Source organism: Phyllobates terribilis, unplaced genomic scaffold (assembly GCF_046119375.1).
Source record: "Phyllobates terribilis strain yellow unplaced genomic scaffold, ASM4611937v1 Scaffold_4__5_contigs__length_816908805, whole genome shotgun sequence".
In the NCBI taxonomy this organism is placed as follows: domain Eukaryota; kingdom Metazoa; phylum Chordata; class Amphibia; order Anura; family Dendrobatidae; genus Phyllobates; species Phyllobates terribilis.
This window is the reverse complement of record NW_027362764.1, coordinates 54152235-54172710: the sequence shown is the minus strand read 5'-3', so window position 1 is coordinate 54172710 and position 20476 is coordinate 54152235. Positions and strand designations below refer to the sequence as shown.

Genomic DNA, 20476 nt, shown 5'->3' with positions numbered 1-20476 from the left:
TCATGGCTGAGCAGCTGCATGCAGCCGTACATCACCAAGCACAATGCCGAGCGTCGGATGGAGTGGTGTAAAGCCGCCACCACTCGACTCTGGAGGAGACGTGTTCTGTGCAGTGACAAATCGCACTTCTCTATCTGCGTCTGATGGAGGAGTCTGGGTTTGGTGATTCCAGGAGGACGTTACCCCCTGACTGCATTGTGTCCGCTGTACAGATGGTGGAGGAGGATAATGCTGTGGGCTGTTATCATACGGCGGACTCGGCCTCTTAGTTCCAGTGATGGGAAATCTTAATTCTTCAGCACAAGACATTGTGGACAATTGTAGCTTCAGCTTTGTGGGAACAGTTTGGGGTTCGTCCTTTTCTGTTTCCCATGACTGCGCCCAGCGCACGAGGTCCATACAGACATGGAGTGGAACATAAGCGGCCGCACAGAGCCCGGACCTCAGCCCCATCCAACACCTTTAAGACAAACTACAACGGAGCAGGCTCCTTATCATCAAATACAAGATAGCAATGACAGGTATACGCTATACACAGCTGCACCAATCACAATAGGCGACGTCACAGCTCACCTCCCTTCACATTGACCTTTGCACCCGCTCATTAGATGCCCCAATATAAAACATAGCGGTCATTGTGGCTAATGTACGTGTGAATTTCCTGAAATAATACAAGGTTAGAGTCTAAAAAGCCCCAGTGGTCAGTGACAGTATTGAATGCTTACATTTTTTTTCTAAATATCATGAAATGAATAAAAAATAAATAAAAAAAAAATATATAAAAAAAATGTATAAAACGCAAAAATACAGATTTTAAAAATGTGTCATTTTCTAATAACCGATTCCCTTTAGCAGGTAATGACCACATATGTCACAGGTAGGTTAAAAGTGCTGTTTAATGTCAATCCAAAATATTAATTTACGACGAACGAACGCTTTATCCTTCGACGATGGAATTTCCAGGAGGAGGGGGAGGAGGGGCAGAAGTGTCCGAACCTGGAGATTGTGCGTTTCCTTCCATAAGGATGAATCCTCCGTGTGATAATGATTAACAGAGAACGTTCCTCCATAGCTCTTCTTGGGTCGTTAACTTTTCGGCTGGGAGTCTCCGCTTTCATCATCTTATGCCTATGGATTTACTGGAATGAATGTCAGGGAACATGAACGGTCCGGATTACCGTGAGATAGACCGGTCATAAAGTGCCTCACTATCTCCTCAAGGAGACTACCGCCATCTTCCAGCAAGTGACAGGTATGCACCAGTATAGTGGTCTCCAACCTGTAGGGAAACTACAACTTCCAGCACAACCTGAGACACTTAGGAACACTGCTCAGAAAATAGGGAATTATACTTGGATCTTTTTTTCTTTTTTTTTTGTGCCTCAATTACCAAGTCTGATCATCTGAGCTTTATATACCAGTAAATGACGAAGAACACAAAACAGGCGAACAGCATCATGTACAAAAGCAGCTTGGCCTGGCTGCCCCTGGAGAGGACCTTAAGTCTGCCCATTGTGGCCCCCAGGAAACCACCGGTAGAGTCAAAATCTGAGTCCTAAAAAAGAAAAAAAAAGAAATGTAAATCGCATAGTGACAGTGAGGAACAAGCAACATATAAAGCACATGAAAATATCTACAATAATACTGCACCCTATGTACAAGAATATAACTACTATAATACTGCCCCCTATGTACAAGAATATAACTACTATAATACTGCTCCTATGTACAAGAATATAACTACTATAATACTGCCCCTATGTATAAGAATATAACTACTATAATACTGACCCCTATGTACAAGAATATAACTACTATAATACTGCTCCTATGTACAAGAATATAACTACTATAATACTGCTCCTATGTACAAGAATATAACTACTATAATACTGCTCCTATGTACAAGAATATAACTACTATAATACTGCTCCCTATGTACAAGAATATAACTACTATAATACTGCCCCTATGTACAAGAATATAACTACTATAATACTGCCCCTATGTACAAGAATATAACTACTATAATACTGCTCCCTATGTACAAGAATATAACTACTATAATACGGCCCCTATGTACAAGAATATAACTACTATAATACTGCTCCCTATGTACAAGAATATAACTACTATAATACTGCTCCCTATGTACAAGAATATAACTACTATAATACTGCCTCCTATGTACAAGAATATAACTACTATAATACTGCCCCTATGTACAAGAATATAACTACTATAATACTGCTCCTACGTACAAGAATATAACTACTATAATACTGCCCCTACGTACAAGAATATAACTACTATAATACTGCCCCTATATACAAGAATATAACTACTATAATACTGCTCCTATGTACAAGAATATAACTACTATAATACTGCCCCTATGTACAAGTATATAACTACTATAATACTGCCCCTATGTACAAGAATATAACTACTATAATACTGCCCCTATGTACAAGAATATAACTACTATAATACTGCCCCTATGTACAAGAATATAACTACTATAATACTGCCCCTATGTACAAGAATATAACTACTATAATACTGTCCCCTATGTACAAGAATATAAATACTATAATACTGCCCCTATGTACAAGAATATAACTACTATAATACTGCTCCCTATGTACAAGAATATAACTACTATAATACTGCCCCCTATGTACAAGAATATAACTACTATAATACTGCCCCCTATGCACAAGAATATAACTACAATAATACTGTCCCCTATGTACAAGAATATAACTACTATAATACTGCTCCTATGTACAAGAATATAACTACTATAATACTGCTCCTATGTACAAGAATATAACTACTATAATACTGTCCCCTATGTACAAGAATATAACTACTATAATGCTGCTCCTATGTACAAGAATATAACTACTATAATACTGCTCCTATGTACAAGAATATAACTACTATAATACTGCCCCTATGTACAAGAATATAACTACTATAATACTGCTCCTATGTACAAGAATATAACTACTATAATACTGCTCCTATGTACAAGAATATAACTACTATAATACTGCTCCTATGTACAAGAATATAACTACTATAATACTGCTCCTATGTACAAGAATATAACTACTATAATACTGCTCCTATGTACAAGAATATAACTACTATAATACTGCTCCTATGTACAAAAATATAACTACTATAATACTGCTCCTATGTACAAGAATACAACTACTATAATACTGCTCCTATGTACAAGAATATAACTACTATAATACTGACCCTATGTACAAGAATATAACTACTATAATACTGCTCCCTATGTACAAGAATATAACTACTATAATACTGCTCCTATGTACAAGAATATAACTACTATAATACTGCCCCTATATACAAGAATATGACTACTATAATACTGCTCCTATGTACAAGAATATAACTACTATAATACTGCCCACTATGTACAGGAATATAACTACTATAAAACTGCTCCTATATACAAGAATATAACTACTATAATACTGCCCCCTATGTACAAGAATATAACTACTATAATACTGCTCCTATGTACAAGAATATAACTACTATAATACTGCTCCTATGTACAAGAATATAAAAACTATAATACTGCCCCCTATGTATAAGAATATAACTACTATAATACTGTGCCTATGTACAGGAATATAACTACGATAATACTGCTTCTATGTACAAGAATAAAACTACTATAATACTGCTCCTATGTACAAGAATATAACTACTATAATACTGCCCCCTATGTACAAGAATATAACTACTATAAAACTGCTCCTATATACAAGAATATAACTACTATAATACTGCCCCCTATGTACAAGAATATAACTACTATAATACTGCTCCTATGTACAAGAATATAACAACTATAATACTGCCCCCTATGTATAAGAATATAACTACTATAATACTGTCCCTATGTACAGGAATATAACTACTATAATACTGCTCCTATGTATAAGAATATAACTACTATAATACTGCTCCTATGTACAAGAATATAACTACTATAATACTGCCCCCTATTTACAAGAATATAACTACTATAATACTGCCCCTATGTACAAGAATATAACTACTATAATACTGCTCCTATGTACAAGAATATAACTACTATAATACTGCTGCTATGTACAAGAATAACTACTATAATACTGCTGCTATGTACAAGAATATAACTACTATAATACTGCCCCCTATGTACAAGAATATATACTATAAAACTGCTCTTATGTACAAGAATATAACTACTATAATACTGCCTCCTATGTACGAGAATATAACTACTATAATACTGCTCCTATGCACAAGAATATAACTACTATAATACTGCTCCTATGCACAAGAATATAACTACTATAATACTGCCCCTATATACAAGAATATAACTACTATAATACTGCCCCCTATGTACAAGAATATAACAACTATAATACTGCCCCCTATGTATAAGAATATAACTACTATAATACTGTCCCTATGTACAGGAATATAACTACTATAATACTGCTCCTATGTATAAGAATATAACTACTATAATACTGCCCCCTATGTACAAGAATATATCTACTATAATACTGCTCCTATGTACAAGAATATAACTACTATAATACTGCTCCCTATGTACAAGAATATAACTACTACAATACTGCTCCTATGTACAAGAATATAACTACTATAATGCTGCTCCTATGTACAAGAATATAACTACGATAATACTGCTTCTATGTACAAGAATATAACTACTATAATACTGCTCCTATGTACAAGAATATAACTACTATAATACTGCCCCCTATGTGCAAGAATATAACTACTATAATACTGACCCCTATGTACAAGAATATAACTACTATAATACTGCTCCTACGTACAAGAATATAACTACTATAATACTGCCCTCTATGTACAAGAATATAACTACTACAATACTGCTCCTATGTACAAGAATATAACTGCTATAATACTGCCCCCTATGTACAAGAATATAACTACTATAATACTGCCCCTATGTACAAGAATATAACTACTATAATACTGCTCCTATGTACAAGAATATAACTACTATAATACTGCTCCTATGTACAAGAATAAAACTACTATAAAACTGCTCCTATGTACAAGAATATAACTATTATAATACTGCCCCCTATGTACAAGAATATAACTACTATAATACTGCTCCTATGTACAAGAATATCACTACTATAATACTGCTCCTATGTACAAGAATATAACTACTATAATACTGCTCCTATGTACAAGAATATAACTACTATAATACTGCTCCTATGTACAAGAATATAACTACTATAATACTGCCCCCTATGTACAAGAATATATCTACTATAATACTGACCCCTATGTACAAGAATATAACTACTATAATACTGCTCTTATGTACAAGAATATAACTACTATAATACTGCCCCCTATGTACAAGAATATAACTACTATAATACTGCTCCTATGCACAAGAATATAACTACTATAATACTGCTCCTATGCACAAGAATATAACTACTATAATACTGCTCTTATGTACAAGAATATAACTACTATAATACTGTCCCTATGTACAGGAATATAACTACTATAATACTGCTCCTATGTATAAGAATATAACTACTATAATACTGCTCCTATGTACAAGAATATAACTACTATAATACTGCCCCCTATGTACAAGAATATAACTACTATAATACTGCCCCTATGTACAAGAATATAACTACTATAATACTGCTCCTATGTACAAGAATATAACTACTATAATACTGCCCCCTATGTATAAGAATATAACTACTATAATACTGTCCCTATGTACAGGAATATAACTACTATAATACTGCTCCTATGTATAAGAATATAACTACTATAATACTGCCCCCTATGTACAAGAATATATCTACTATAATACTGCTCCTATGTACAACAATATAACTACTATAATACTGCTCCCTATGTACAAGAATATAACTACTACAATACTGCTCCTATGTACAAGAATATAACTGCTATAATACTGTCCCCTATGTACAAGAATATAACTACTACAATACTGCCCCTATGTACAAGAATATAACTACTATAATACTGTCCCCTATGTACAAGAATATAACTACTATAATACTGCCCCTATGTACAAGAATATAACTACTATAATACTGCCCCTATGTACAAGAATATAACTACTATAATACTGCCCCTATGTACAAGAATATAACTACTATAATACTGCTCCTATGTACAAGAATATAACTACTATAATACTGCTCCTATGTACAAGAATATAACTACTATAAAACTGCTCCTATGTACAAGAATATAACTATTATAATACTGCCCCCTATGTACAAGAATATAACTACTATAATACTGCCCCTATGTACAAGAATATCACTACTATAATACTGCTCCTATGTACAAGAATATCACTACTATAATACTGCTCCTATGTACAAGAATATAACTACTATAATACTGCTCCTATGTACAAGAATATAACTACTATAATACTGCTCCTATGTACAAGAATATAACTACTATAATACTGCCCCCTATGTACAAGAATATAACTACTATAATACTGCTCTTATGTACAAGAATATAACTACTATAATACTGCCCCCTATGTACAAGAATATAACTACTATAATACTGTCCCTATGTACAGGAATATAACTACTATAATACTGCTCCTATGTATAAGAATATAACTACTATAATACTGCCCCTATGTATAAGAATATAACTACTATAATACTGCCCCCTATGTACAAGAATATAACTACTATAATACTGCCCCTATGTACAAGAATATAACTACTATAATACTGCTCCTATGTACAAGAATATAACTACTATAATACTGCCCCCTATGTATAAGAATATAACTACTATAATACTGTCCCTATGTACAGGAATATAACTACTATAATACTGCTCCTATGTATAAGAATATAACTACTATAATACTGCCCCCTATGTACAAGAATATATCTACTATAATACTGCTCCTATGTACAAGAATATAACTACTATAATACTGCTCCCTATGTACAAGAATATAACTACTACAATACTGCTCCTATGTACAAGAATATAACTACTATAATGCTGCTCCTATGTACAAGAATATAACTACGATAATACTGCTTCTATGTACAAGAATATAACTACTATAATACTGCTCCTATGTACAAGAATATAACTACTATAATACTGCTCCTATGTACAAGAATATAACTACTATAATACTGCCCCCTATGTGCAAGAATATAACTACTATAATACTGACCCCTATGTACAAGAATATAACTACTATAATACTGCTCCTACGTACAAGAATATAACTACTATAATACTGCCCTCTATGTACAAGAATATAACTACTACAATACTGCTCCTATGTACAAGAATATAACTGCTATAATACTGCCCCCTATGTACAAGAATATAACTACTATAATACTGCCCCTATGTACAAGAATATAACTACTATAATACTGCTCCTATGTACAAGAATATAACTACTATAATACTGCTCCTATGTACAAGAATAAAACTACTATAAAACTGCTCCTATGTACAAGAATATAACTATTATAATACTGCCCCCTATGTACAAGAATATAACTACTATAATACTGCTCCTATGTACAAGAATATCACTACTATAATACTGCTCCTATGTACAAGAATATAACTACTATAATACTGCTCCTATGTACAAGAATATAACTACTATAATACTGCTCCTATGTACAAGAATATAACTACTATAATACTGCCCCCTATGTACAAGAATATATCTACTATGATACTGACCCCTATGTACAAGAATATAACTACTATAATACTGCTCTTATGTACAAGAATATAACTACTATAATACTGCCCCCTATGTACAAGAATATAACTACGATAATACTGCTCCTATGCACAAGAATATAACTACTATAATACTGCTCCTATGCACAAGAATATAACTACTATAATACTGCTCTTATGTACAAGAATATAACTACTATAATACTGTCCCTATGTACAGGAATATAACTACTATAATACTGCTCCTATGTATAAGAATATAACTACTATAATACTGCCCCTATGTACAAGAATATAACTACTATAATACTGCTCCTATGTACAAGAATATAACTACTATAATACTGCCCCCTATGTATAAGAATATAACTACTATAATACTGTCCCTATGTACAGGAATATAACTACTATAATACTGCTCCTATGTATAAGAATATAACTACTATAATACTGCCCCCTATGTACAAGAATATATCTACTATAATACTGCTCCTATGTACAAGAATATAACTACTATAATACTGCTCCCTATGTACAAGAATATAACTACTACAATACTGCTCCTATGTACAAGAATATAACTACTATAATGCTGCTCCTATGTACAAGAATATAACTACTATAATACTGCCCCCTATGTGCAAGAATATAACTACTATAATACTGACCCCTATGTACAAGAATATAACTACTATAATACTGCCCCCTATGTGCAAGAATATAACTACTATAATACTGACCCCTATGTACAAGAATATAACTACTATAATACTGCTCCTACGTACAAGAATATAACTACTATAATACTGCCCTCTATGTACAAGAATATAACTACTACAATACTGCTCCTATGTACAAGAATATAACTGCTATAATACTGCCCCCTATGTACAAGAATATAACTACTATAATACTGCCCCTATGTACAAGAATATAACTACTATAATACTGCCCCTATGTACAAGAATATAACTACTATAATACTGCTCCTATGTACAAGAATATAACTACTATAATACTGCTCCTATGTACAAGAATATAACTACTATAAAACTGCTCCTATGTACAAGAATATAACTATTATAATACTGCCCCCTATGTACAAGAATATAACTACTATAATACTGCCCCTATGTACAAGAATATCACTACTATAATACTGCTCCTATGTACAAGAATATCACTACTATAATACTGCTCCTATGTACAAGAATATAACTACTATAATACTGCTCCTATGTACAAGAATATAACTACTATAATACTGCTCCTATGTACAAGAATATAACTACTATAATACTGCCCCCTATGTACAAGAATATATCTACTATAATACTGACCCCTATGTACAAGAATATAACTACTATAATACTGCTCTTATGTACAAGAATATAACTACTATAATACTGCCCCCTATGTACAAGAATATAACTACTATAATACTGCTCCTATGCACAAGAATATAACTACTATAATACTGTCCCCTATATACAAGAATATAACTACTATAATACTGCTCTTATGTACAAGAATATAACTACTATAATACTGCTCTTATGTACAAGAATATAACTACTATAATACTGCTCCCTATGTACAAGAATATAACTGCTATAATACTGCCCCCTATGTACAAGAATATAACTACTATAATGCTGCTCCTATGTACAAGAATATAACTACGATAATACTGCTTCTATGTACAAGAATATAACTAATATAATACTGCCCCCTATGTGCAAGAATATAACTACTATAATATAACTACTATAATACTTCTCCTATGTACAGGAATATAACTACTATAATACTGCCCCCTATGTACAAGAATATAACTACTATAATACTGCTCCTATGTACAAGAATATAACTACTATAATACTGCTCCATATGTACAAGAATATAACTACTATAATACTGAACCTATGTACAAGAATATAACTACTATAATACTTCTCCTATGTACAGGAATATAACTACTATAATACTGCCCCCTATGTACAAGAATATAACTACTATAATACTGACCCCTATGTACAAGAATATAACTACTATAATACTGCCCCTATGTACAAGAATATAACTACTATAATACTGCCCCTATGTACAAGAATATAACTACTATAATACTGCCCCCTATGTACAAGAATATAACTACTATAATACTGCTCCTGTGTACAAGAATATAACTACTATAATACTGCCCCTATGTACAAGAATATAACTACTATAATACTGCCCCTATGTACAAGAATATAACTACTATAATACTGACCCCTATGTACAAGAATATAACTACTATAATACTGACCCCTATGTACAAGAATATAACTACTATAATACTGCCCCTATGTACAAGAATATAACTACTATAATACTGCCCCTATGTACAAGAATATAACTACTATAATACTGCCCCCTATGTACAAGAATATAACTACTATAATACTGCTCCTATGTACAAGAATATAACTACTATAATACTGCACCTATGTACAAGAATATAATTGCTACCATAATATTCCTATATGTTTTGTTTTTCTTTCACATTTTGGGCTTAAGGAATAAAAAGGTGGATATGTTACCATAGCAACCAATCAGATGTTGCAATTTCGAAATCTGCTCTTGAATAAGAAAAACGGTGATGTGTTGCTATGGCAACAATGACGAAAACTTTTCATCTTTTTCTCTACATTGCTATGGAGTTGTGCAGCCCACGTGGTATATATAATACTTTATAGTCTCACACTTTGCAATAGTCACATTCTTACAAAAAGAGCCCCCAAAAGGGGAGAGGACAGGGGCATTTTTTTGAGAGAGGCTTATAAGTTTGCCACAGTTAGTGCATACTCACCATTTGAGAAAGCAAATTATTGTGATATTTTACTTCTGTTCCAATATCGATGGAAAGCTGAACAAAGAAGAGAAAATTAGTCAGCGACAAAAGAACGTGGAAATTTACAGTCTTTACAGATTTCATCAAACCATAAATTTAAAGAGGACCTGTCGCCAGGTCAGAAGTGGCCAGTTGTTACCCTTACTTTATTCCCGCCGCTCCCCTGAGTTTTCTGCCTCTTGTTTTTTCAAAATCCGATGTACGGTCCCAGAGATATGGAGCTTTTTATTCAGTGCTACCTTGTATGGTATTTTCCAAGTGGGCGTAGTTCACAGGATCCTCAGGGGTGTGTCTTTATGGCTATTTGCATAATCACTCCCCCTAAGAATCAGCACTAAATAAAATCGCTCATATTCCTGGAACCATATGGCGGATTTTTAAAAAACAAAAACTGGAATACATAGGGGAGCGGTGAGCATAAAGTAAGAGGCCAGTTCTGACCCTAGTGCCTTTTTTTTTTTTTTTTAAAGGGTTCAAAACTACACAATGAAAAATTCTACAACTTTATATTAAACTTTAGCGCTGATTCATTATTAGCTTTTTTTTTTTTTCATTTTGGTTTAGTTTTTTTAAAGTCTATTTTATTTGTGTTCATCTGTTTATTTTATTTTTGTCAATCTGGTTGAGGTTTCTGGTTTCCAGATATTTTCAGGCCGATTTATCAATTCCAACACTAATGTAATCCAGTGTCCTCCTGGAGTGTTTTTATTTAGGCCTCAATTATTTGTCCAAATTTGAGACATTTTACCTAAATATGCACAAAGTTCCAAAAAAAAAAAAAAAAGAAGAAGAAGAAATAGCGCCCTACTTATTCAAAGGCTTCGTCTGGTATTGCAGATTATTCAACTGAATGGGTTTGGATGGCAAACGCCATACCTTAGGGGAGCTGTTTGCTGTTTAGGTGGGCGTCAGGTTTACCTACAAATAGACATTATCAAAGTCCAGGAGACAGATGAAGAAGAAGTCCAACACATTAAATAGAGATTTTTATTTAATTTCTGAAGAATATTAAGATTTTACCAAAGGAAAAGGGAATCCTGAAACCCCCGAAGTAAAAGGTAATTTTCTTCTTCTTCTTCACATGTAATAAAGCGACGACTTTTCTAATCCACAACCCTGATCCAAAAAAAACGTCCCAAATCCTCCATTGCGGTACTCGAATACAATTGTGCAAAAACGTTTCCAGCATTCTGAAAAGTCTGAAATGATGAATTAGACTAAAGCATCTGGGTGAGGAAAACCGTGTGATAATGTACGAAAAAATGAAATAAGCAAACAAATCCTTAAGAAGAAAAAGAGGCAAATGAAAAAAATACTAAGGGTATGGTCAGAGGTTTTTTTATGTGGATTTTAAAGAATAATCTGCTGTAAAAACTAAGTGAACATAATATATTACAATAAATAAAAAAAAATGTAATTTTGCAGTTTTCACACTGGCCACTGGGGCTTTTTAGACTCAAACCTCCTGCCCTTTCAGGAAGAGTTTTCAGCTGTTATCATCACAGGCAGAATTACAATCACAGGTAACACCTCTATACACAGGTCACCACCTCCTCCTCCTGTACAATGACTGATAACACCTCTATATACAGCAGATAACACAGGATCCACAATTCACAATAGGTGATGTCACAGCTCACCTCCTCCTCCTGTACAATGACTGATATCACCTCTATATATAGCTGATAACACAGGATCCACAATTCACAATAGGTGATGTCACAGCTCACCTCCTCCTCCTGTACAATGACTGATAACACCTCTATATACAGTAGATAACACAGGATCCACCATTCACAATAGGTGATGTCACAGCTCACCTCCTCCTCCTGTACAATGACTGATAACACCTCTATATACAGTAGATAACACAGGATCCACCATTCACAATAGGTAATGTCACAGCTCACCTCCTCCTCCTGTACAATGACTGATAACACCTCTATATACAGTAGATAACACAGGATCCACCATTCACAATAGGTGATGTCACAGCTCACCTCCTCCTCCTGTACAATGACTGATAACACCTCTATATACAGTAGATAACACAGGATCCACCATTCACAATAGGTGATGTCACAGCTCACCTCCTCCTCCTGTACAATGACTGATGACATCTCTATATACAGTAGATAACACAGGATCTACCATTCATAATAGGTGATGTCACAGCTCACCTCCTCCTCCTGTACAATGACTGATAACACCTCTATATACAGTTGATAACACAGGATCCACCATTCACAATAGGTGATGTCACAGCGCACCTCCTCCCCTTTTACAGTGACCTTTGCACCCTCTCATTAGATGCTTCAATACCAAAAAAATAGGGTCAGAAGCTGATCATTGCTGCTAATGTTCATGTAGTGTCCTGAAACAAAAGGACGTTAGACTCTAAAAAAGCCCCAGTGGCCACTGTGAGAATTGCAAGGTTTTGTTGTTTTTTTTTAATTCAGATTAAAATATTAAAAAAAAAAAAAAGCCCAAACAAAATGGTGAAAAAAAAGGGTTAGAGAAATGATTTTATGACGACTGATTGCTTTTAAAGGGAACCCGTTAGCTGTTTTAGAGAAAACATAGTTTGAAAATACATCGGGGGATGACGAGGTGGATGACGGGTCATGACTCCAGGTAGGTCCACGGTGGCTTCTCCCTGCCCTTCTCATCAAGGCAAACAGGCTTCTCCCAGTGCATGTGTATAGACACCTGTCAGTCTAGGGGGAGGCCTCACACTCATCATCCGAGACTCCTGGCTCCCGGTCGGTCTCATCACAGTAGGTTTTCTCCAGCGGTCGGTCTCTGATTCTTGGTGGCAGTGTGGATCAGCTGCCAGGTTCACAACCCATAGACCCCTACACAATGAATGGAGCGGAGGATGAGCACGGGCATCTCTGCAGTCCCCTAGACAATGAATGGAGCGAAGGATGAGCACGGACACCTCTGCAGTCACCTAGACAATGAATGGAGCGGAGGATGAGCACGGGCACCTCTGCAGTCCCCTAGACAATGAATGGAGCGGAGGATGAGCACGGGCACCTCTGCAGTCTCCCAGACAATGAATGGAGCGAAGGATGAGCACGGACACCTCTGCAGTCCCCCAGACAATGAATGGAGCGGAGGATGAGCACAGGCACCTCTGCAGTCCCCCAGACAATGAATGGAGCGGAGGATGAGCACAAGCACCTCTGCAGTCTCCCAGACAATGAATGGAGCGGAGGATGAGCACGGGCACCTCTGCAGTCCCCCAGACAATGAATGGAGCGGAGGATGAGCATGGGCACCTCTGCAGTCCCCTAGAAAATGAATGGAGGATGAGCACGGGCACCTCTGCAGTCCCCCAGACAATGAATGGAGCGGAGGATGAGCACAGGCACCTCTGCAGTCCCCCAGACAATGAATGGAGCGGAGGATGAGCACGGACACCTCTGCAGTCCCCTAGACAATGAATGGGGCGGAGAATGAGCTCGGCCACCTCTGCTCCACTCCTGATGGGTCTGCAGAGTCCAGTAATCAGCATGTTATCTCTTACCCTATAGATATGGGGTAACTTGAGTTTTTTTTTGGGGGGGAATAACCCTTTAAAGAGTTTAAAGGGGTTTGCCCACTGTAAGAACTTGCTGGTTGCTTGGGGTCCGATGGCCGGCAGAGATAGCAGAGAGCTGTGTTCATAAGCAATAAATGGGGCAGTGGGGGGGGGCGGATGTTTGACCAGAGGTCTCCAGACCATCATTACTACATGCACCCGCGTGGACGACATCCGAAAGATCACAGACGCCAATCTGATTGGGTTAGTGTCCACCGACAAGGGCATCAAAAAACACAAAATTAGGCATAAGGAGCAACGGTAACAAACCCTGGGAGGGGGGGGGGGCACAAAATCAGCGGCGGACGGCATCATCACTGGCACCAAGGAGCCGCGGCGAAAGATAAGACGATAATCAATATTGATTCAGGATCTGAACTCGGCAAACATTACGCAGGGCCAGGAGCGAGGCCCGGGCGTCATACACCGCACACACAACCAGACGCCATATTTCCAGGTGCTTATATTCAAAGTCAGCCATTGTTTAACCCTTTGGAGACGCTGCCATTTTTTTTTTTTCATTCTTTTTCTTTTTTTCTTCCAAGAGCCATCATTTTTTTTTTTATTAGTTTTTTATTTGTTGATTTCATTTTTTTTTTTTTTTTTTTTTTTGCAGCACGAGTTGTAGTTTTGAATGACATCATTTACTTTACAAAATATGGTGGAATTTAAAAGAAAAACTCAACAATTCTGTTTTTTATGCGGATTTGTTTCTACAGCGTTCATTGTGCAGGAAAACTGACGGTGAACATGATTCTCCAAGTCAGTGCGATTACGATGATAAAATATATTTTAAAAAAAAAGTTTGCTATGTGGTTAAAAAAAAAAAAAAATTCAGGATTTAAAAAAAAAAAAAAAAAAAGAAGAAATTATAGTTATTTTAAAATAATTATAATTTCTTTAAATACATAAATAAATAATTTTAAATTAAAAAAACATCGGCTCGGCACACAGAAGATTACAAAAAAAAAATTACGGGTGTCAGAAATAATTATTATTATTTTTTTTTATTTACTTTAACAATACATATAATTTTATTTCTTTTTTTATCTATTTATTTTCTGACACACAGAATTAGTTTTTTTTTAAATTTTCCGTGGGCCGAGCCGACATTTTTATTTATATCTATTTGGAGTAAATAACACTGACATTTTGTTTTAAATTTTATTTTATTTTGAATTGGGAAAAGACGTAACTTTAATTTTTAGATTTTTTTTTATAATTCTAATTTTATTTTTGAGTTCCGTACAGTACTGCATTGTATAGGAAAACGAATGATCTTCTATATCATTTAGTGGCTCAAATGTTGGGTATAATTTATAGTGTTGCTGTGTGCCCCCCAGTTCTAGCCTTTAATAAAAATGGAAACCCCTTTAATACTATCTGTCGCTCTCCTGAGGCCCCACAGAGACATTTTTACTCTTTCACTATCAAAAAAAATACAAAATAAATAGAAAAATAAGCAAAGTTTCCAACAGCAGGTTAATACTACAACTCCCAGGATGCTTGCGCGCCTATGACCATTAAGAACAGTCACAGACGCATGATGGGATTTGAAGTCCAACAGCAGCTGTAAGAGACGCACAACTGCTAAGCGCTACGGAGGCCCGGGCGGGTCATTTTTATACTCACAGATTTCAGCGCGTTGGCTTTGAGCCGGAGGTTTTCGGTGAGTTTTTCGTTTTCCTCCTCGTACACGCTATAGCCACTCATCTCCGGGCGTCCTTCCCGGTGCTTCATCCCTCCCCGGTCCATGGTGGCGACGCGGACTCCTCACATCCAACACACAGTGATTACGTGTACTGGAGTAATGAAACCGGCAGCTTACGGTGCGCCGCTTAGGTCAAAATGCCTCTCTTGTCGTGAGTTACTGCCCAGCAGGTTAGCATATAATAATAATAATAACTTATTATTATCATTGGCATGTACTGTTGCAGTATGATTTTATAAAGGGTTTTACTTCTACAAATTTTTTTAACAAAGATGTTAATGGTTCAAGCAAGAATTATACAAAGAAATGTATTATTTTTTTAGTTTGGAGAGTTACACACGGGGTGATTCCAAAAATATATTAAACAAATCTGTTTTTTTTTCTTTTTAAAATGTTATTTATGTTCTACCGACAAAGAGGAGTAAAAGCAACTTTCTTATTTTTTTAAACCCCCCCCCCCGACCTCTGCTGATACTATACCCACTCCCCCCCGACCTCTGCTGATACTACACCCACTCCCCCCCGACCTCTGCTGATACTACACCCACTCCCCCCCGACCTCTGCTGATACTACACCCACTCCCCCCCCAACCTCTGCTGATACTACACCCACTCCCCCCCCGACCTCTGCTGATACTACACCCACTCCCCCCCCAACCTCTGCTGATACTACACCCACCCCCTTTACCCCCCCGACCTCTGCTGATACTGCACCCACCCCCTCTACCCCCCCCCCGACCTCTGCTGATACTATACCCACTCCCCCCCGACCTCTGCTGATACTATACCCACTCCCCCCCGACCTCTGCTGATACTATACCCACTCCCCCCCGACCTCTGCTGATACTACACCCACTCCCCCCCCAACCTCTGCTGATACTACACCCACCCCCTTTACCCCCCCGACCTCTGCTGATACTGCACCCACCCCCTCAACCCCCCCCGACCTCTGCTGATACTACACCCACCCCCTCTACACCCCCGACCGCTGGTGATACTGTGGCGCCCCTGAGGGTTCGGTCGCCACAGGGGTACTGCATCTCTTTAATGGGGTGTGGTATCTCTCCTTCGAGGTAAGGATGGGGCAGCTGTCAGGACCCCACCTCTGCATTCAACACTACACCTCTCCCACCTGTGGGGGGGCTTATATGCACCAGGGTGCAGCCCCAGCCGGGATAAGTAGAGATGGGGGAACCAAAAGATAGAGGGAACCTAGTAGTGGGTGAGGGTGGAGGACGCACATTTAGGTTACACTTAATAATTCATATTTAATAAACAGCCATCTTGGGCTTATGGTCTTTTGATTGTGATCTTCATCACTGAACGTGGCTTTCTGTGTGAACCTGCAGTTGATGGGGACACGGTCCTCGTACTCTGGCCTTGAGTCGAGGAACGGGCAAGAGTTAACGGCTGTCTCTACCCGGTCAAGGTCCCTACCTAAGAAGGCCTAAGGGGAGCGGAGGAGTAAAGCTCCGCAGGCAAAAGGATCCCAGGGGGATGCAGATGGAGCCGCATACGCCACCTGTCCTCACTATTCTGGCCTGGTCAGAGGGATTCCTGCTGCAAAAGGGGTATCGGCCCCCGATATCTGACTCTGTCACTTCACGTCTTAGCCGGAGAAGCCCGGAGGCTCAGTGGATCCCACCGGATAACGGACGGAGCGGAATTGCCACCCGTACCCTTGTTCTGTGCATAGTCCAGAGGGAGACCCGGCCTTAGTACATGCATCACATACGGACAGGAGAGGACCTAGTGGGAACTTCTAGGAACACTCTGGTGCGGGGTCCTGACCAAAGCACCTGAACTACTCGGAGGATGTCGGACCCCCAGTCCTGGTGGCCGCAGCGCGCCGTGAGGAGCAGGGAGAAGCCTTGCAGCTGTGCATTCTACCGTGAGTAAAGTTTGGAAGACTACCCCTATGGCCTCCGGTTTCTTATTGCCACGCGGCACCGCACAACACTGCACCACATCTCCCACTATGATCCCCATCCTCCTGTTCCCTCTGCCCTGAGGCCCTGCTCCACCTGTGGGGAGTAGTATCATCTGCTGCTGCCACTACATCCCGCCTCAGAGGACTGAACGCAGCGCTGGTGGAGGATCACCAGAAACCACAGGTGGCGTAGTCAATAGAACCACTCGATTACCACCGTCCCTCCAAGCCCTTGTTTTGATGTGACAACACTGGGCACGGGCCGGGCCTAGGCCACGACTACATCCACCTTCCACCTGGAGGCCCGGTTCCGAGTACCCCCATCTCTCAGGGTGGGTTAGCGAGTAGCGAAGTAGGCATCACAACTTGGCGTAGTCGGCAGGATTGCGTGCCCGCAGCAATGGAAGGAGATTGCCCATTGCTACCGGGTACTGCGCGCCTTTTACCTTAGACTGTCGTTTTCCACTTAAAATGGCGCCCGCCCAAGAAGAACGGACGCCATAATGTGCAGAAAGGACCGCTTCCTAGCCCCTCCTATCATGGGCCTGGCTCCCACATGGCGCCAAAAGAGCAGACCGCCCCTTCCATTAGAGACTGTCCGCGGGGTAGTGTCCGTCAAAACGGATGGGATGTCTGGAGGAGTACCTGTCGGCCTGCCGCCCTGGAGTCGCCCCAAAAAGAGGAGGGAACGAAGGAAACCACAAGGTGCGGCCATAACGTTCAGAGTACCCCCATCTCTCAGGGTGGGCTAGCGAGTAGTGAAGTAGGCGTCACAATACTACACCCACTCCCCCCCCGACCTCTGGTGATACTACACCCCCCCCCCCCGACCTCTGGTGATACTATACCCATCCCCCCCCCTGACCTCTGCTGATACTATACCCATCCCCCCCCGACCTCTGCTGATACTACACCCCCCCCCGACCTCTGGTGATACTATGATACTACACCCACTCCCCCCCCGACCTCTGCTGATACTACACCCACTCCCCCCCACCTCTGCTGATACTACACCCACTCCCCCCCGACCTCTGCTGATACTACACCCACTCCCAACCCCAACCTCTGCTGATACTACACCCACTCCCCCCCCGACTTCTGCTGATACTACACCCACTCCCCTCCGACCTCTGCTGATACTAGACCCACTCCCCCCACCGACCTCCGCTGATACTACACCCACTCCCCCCACCGACCTCTGCTGATACTACACCCACTCCCCCCCCCCGACCTCTGCTGAAACTACACCCAACCCCCCGACCTCTGCTGATACTACACCCACTCCCCCCCCGACCTCTGCTGATACTACACCCACTCCCCCCCGACCTCTGCTGATACTACACCCAACCCCCCCGACCTCTGCTGATACTACACCCACTCCCCCCTCGACCTCTGCTGATACTACACCCACTCCCCTCTCGACCTCTGCTGATACTACACCCACTCCCCCCCCGACCTCTGCTGATACTACACACCTGTCATGCAAGGTGTGGGAAAGACTTAGTGAACACAGAGGGAAGAGGGAAAGGGATTACAGACTCTAGGGAAAGGGGGGAGTGGAAACCTCCTAGCCTGGTCTAGTGTTACCCTGTCTCAGCTACCGTCCCTACATTGGCTCTTCACCAATCACCTTATGTGTTCCTCGCCCTGACTTTCCCTGGCGTAAGGCTAGGGAAGGGAGGAGATGAGCACTAGTCGATCTCCACTAAACTGTATAGACAACAAGGGTGAACAAACGGGGGAATTGCTTAGCTTTAGATGACTCCAAACAAATGCACACATGTCCTCAAGCTCCAGAGAGGACAAAGTACTGCTCTTAGTAAAGCCTCACAAGTAGTAATGAATATGGCTGGCACCCCCCTATCAGACACACCAGGTATTTATACACCCAGGCCAGGAAGCTAATTAGCCAGAGGGAGGTAGCCGCTGGGTCCTAGAGATAGCCTCTAAAAAAATGTCTGTAATGCCAAATGTAGAGATCTCCTGCAGCCAACTGCAGGGTGACTGTCTGTCACCTCTGACACAACCGTGACAGTACCCCCCCCCCTCTACGAGTGGCCTCCGGACACTCAGGACCGGGTTTCTCAGGAAAAGAGATGTGAAGTGAACGAACCAATCTGGGAGTGTTCACCTCTGACACTGAAATCTACATCCTTTCCTCTGGACCATAGCCTTTCCAGTGCACCAAGTATTGTAGAGAACGACGTTGGAGACAAGAATCTATAATTCTCGAAATCTGGAACTCCAGATTATCATCAACCATTACTGGGGGTGGTAGTAGAGGTGAGGGCTCAAGAGGTTCCACGTATTTTTTAAGTAAGGACCTATGGAACACATTGTCGACTTTAAGGGCCTGAGGAAGTTCAAGACGAAACGCTGCCGGGTTAATGACGTTGGTTATTTTATAAGGACTGATAAACCTAGGTCCCAGGTTCCAAGAAGGAACTTTCAATCTTATATTCCTGGTAGACAACCACACAAAGTCATTCA

The 20476-nt window shown here is 39.4% G+C and overlaps 1 protein-coding gene across 1 annotated transcript; it reads right to left on the bottom strand.

Annotated features, from left to right (window-relative positions):
• Positions 1–878: 878 nt before the first annotated feature.
• On the bottom strand, positions 879–16197 carry BET1 (Bet1 golgi vesicular membrane trafficking protein). Its single transcript, XM_073677343.1, has 3 exons — positions 15978–16197; positions 10718–10774; positions 879–1555 (listed from the first exon to the last, which is right to left on the bottom strand). Exons 1-3 carry the CDS (start codon positions 16098–16100, stop codon positions 1400–1402), a joined length of 336 nt encoding a protein of 111 aa, XP_073533444.1. The 5' UTR covers positions 16101–16197; the 3' UTR covers positions 879–1399.
• Between the last annotated feature and the right edge of the window lie 4279 nt (positions 16198–20476).

Excerpts from the sequence above, each read along its gene's own strand:
- BET1 (XM_073677343.1), bottom strand. The coding sequence starts at position 16,100 with ATGGACCGGGGAGGGATGAAGCACCGGGAAGGACGCCCGGAGATGAGT. Across the intron at positions 10,775-15,977 it reads AAGCCAACGCGCTGAAATCT|CTTTCCATCGATATTGGAAC; the intron begins GTGAGTATAAAA and ends TTCTTTGTTCAG. Across the intron at positions 1,556-10,717 it reads ATAATTTGCTTTCTCAAATG|GACTCAGATTTTGACTCTAC; the intron begins GTGAGTATGCAC and ends TTTCTTTTTTAG.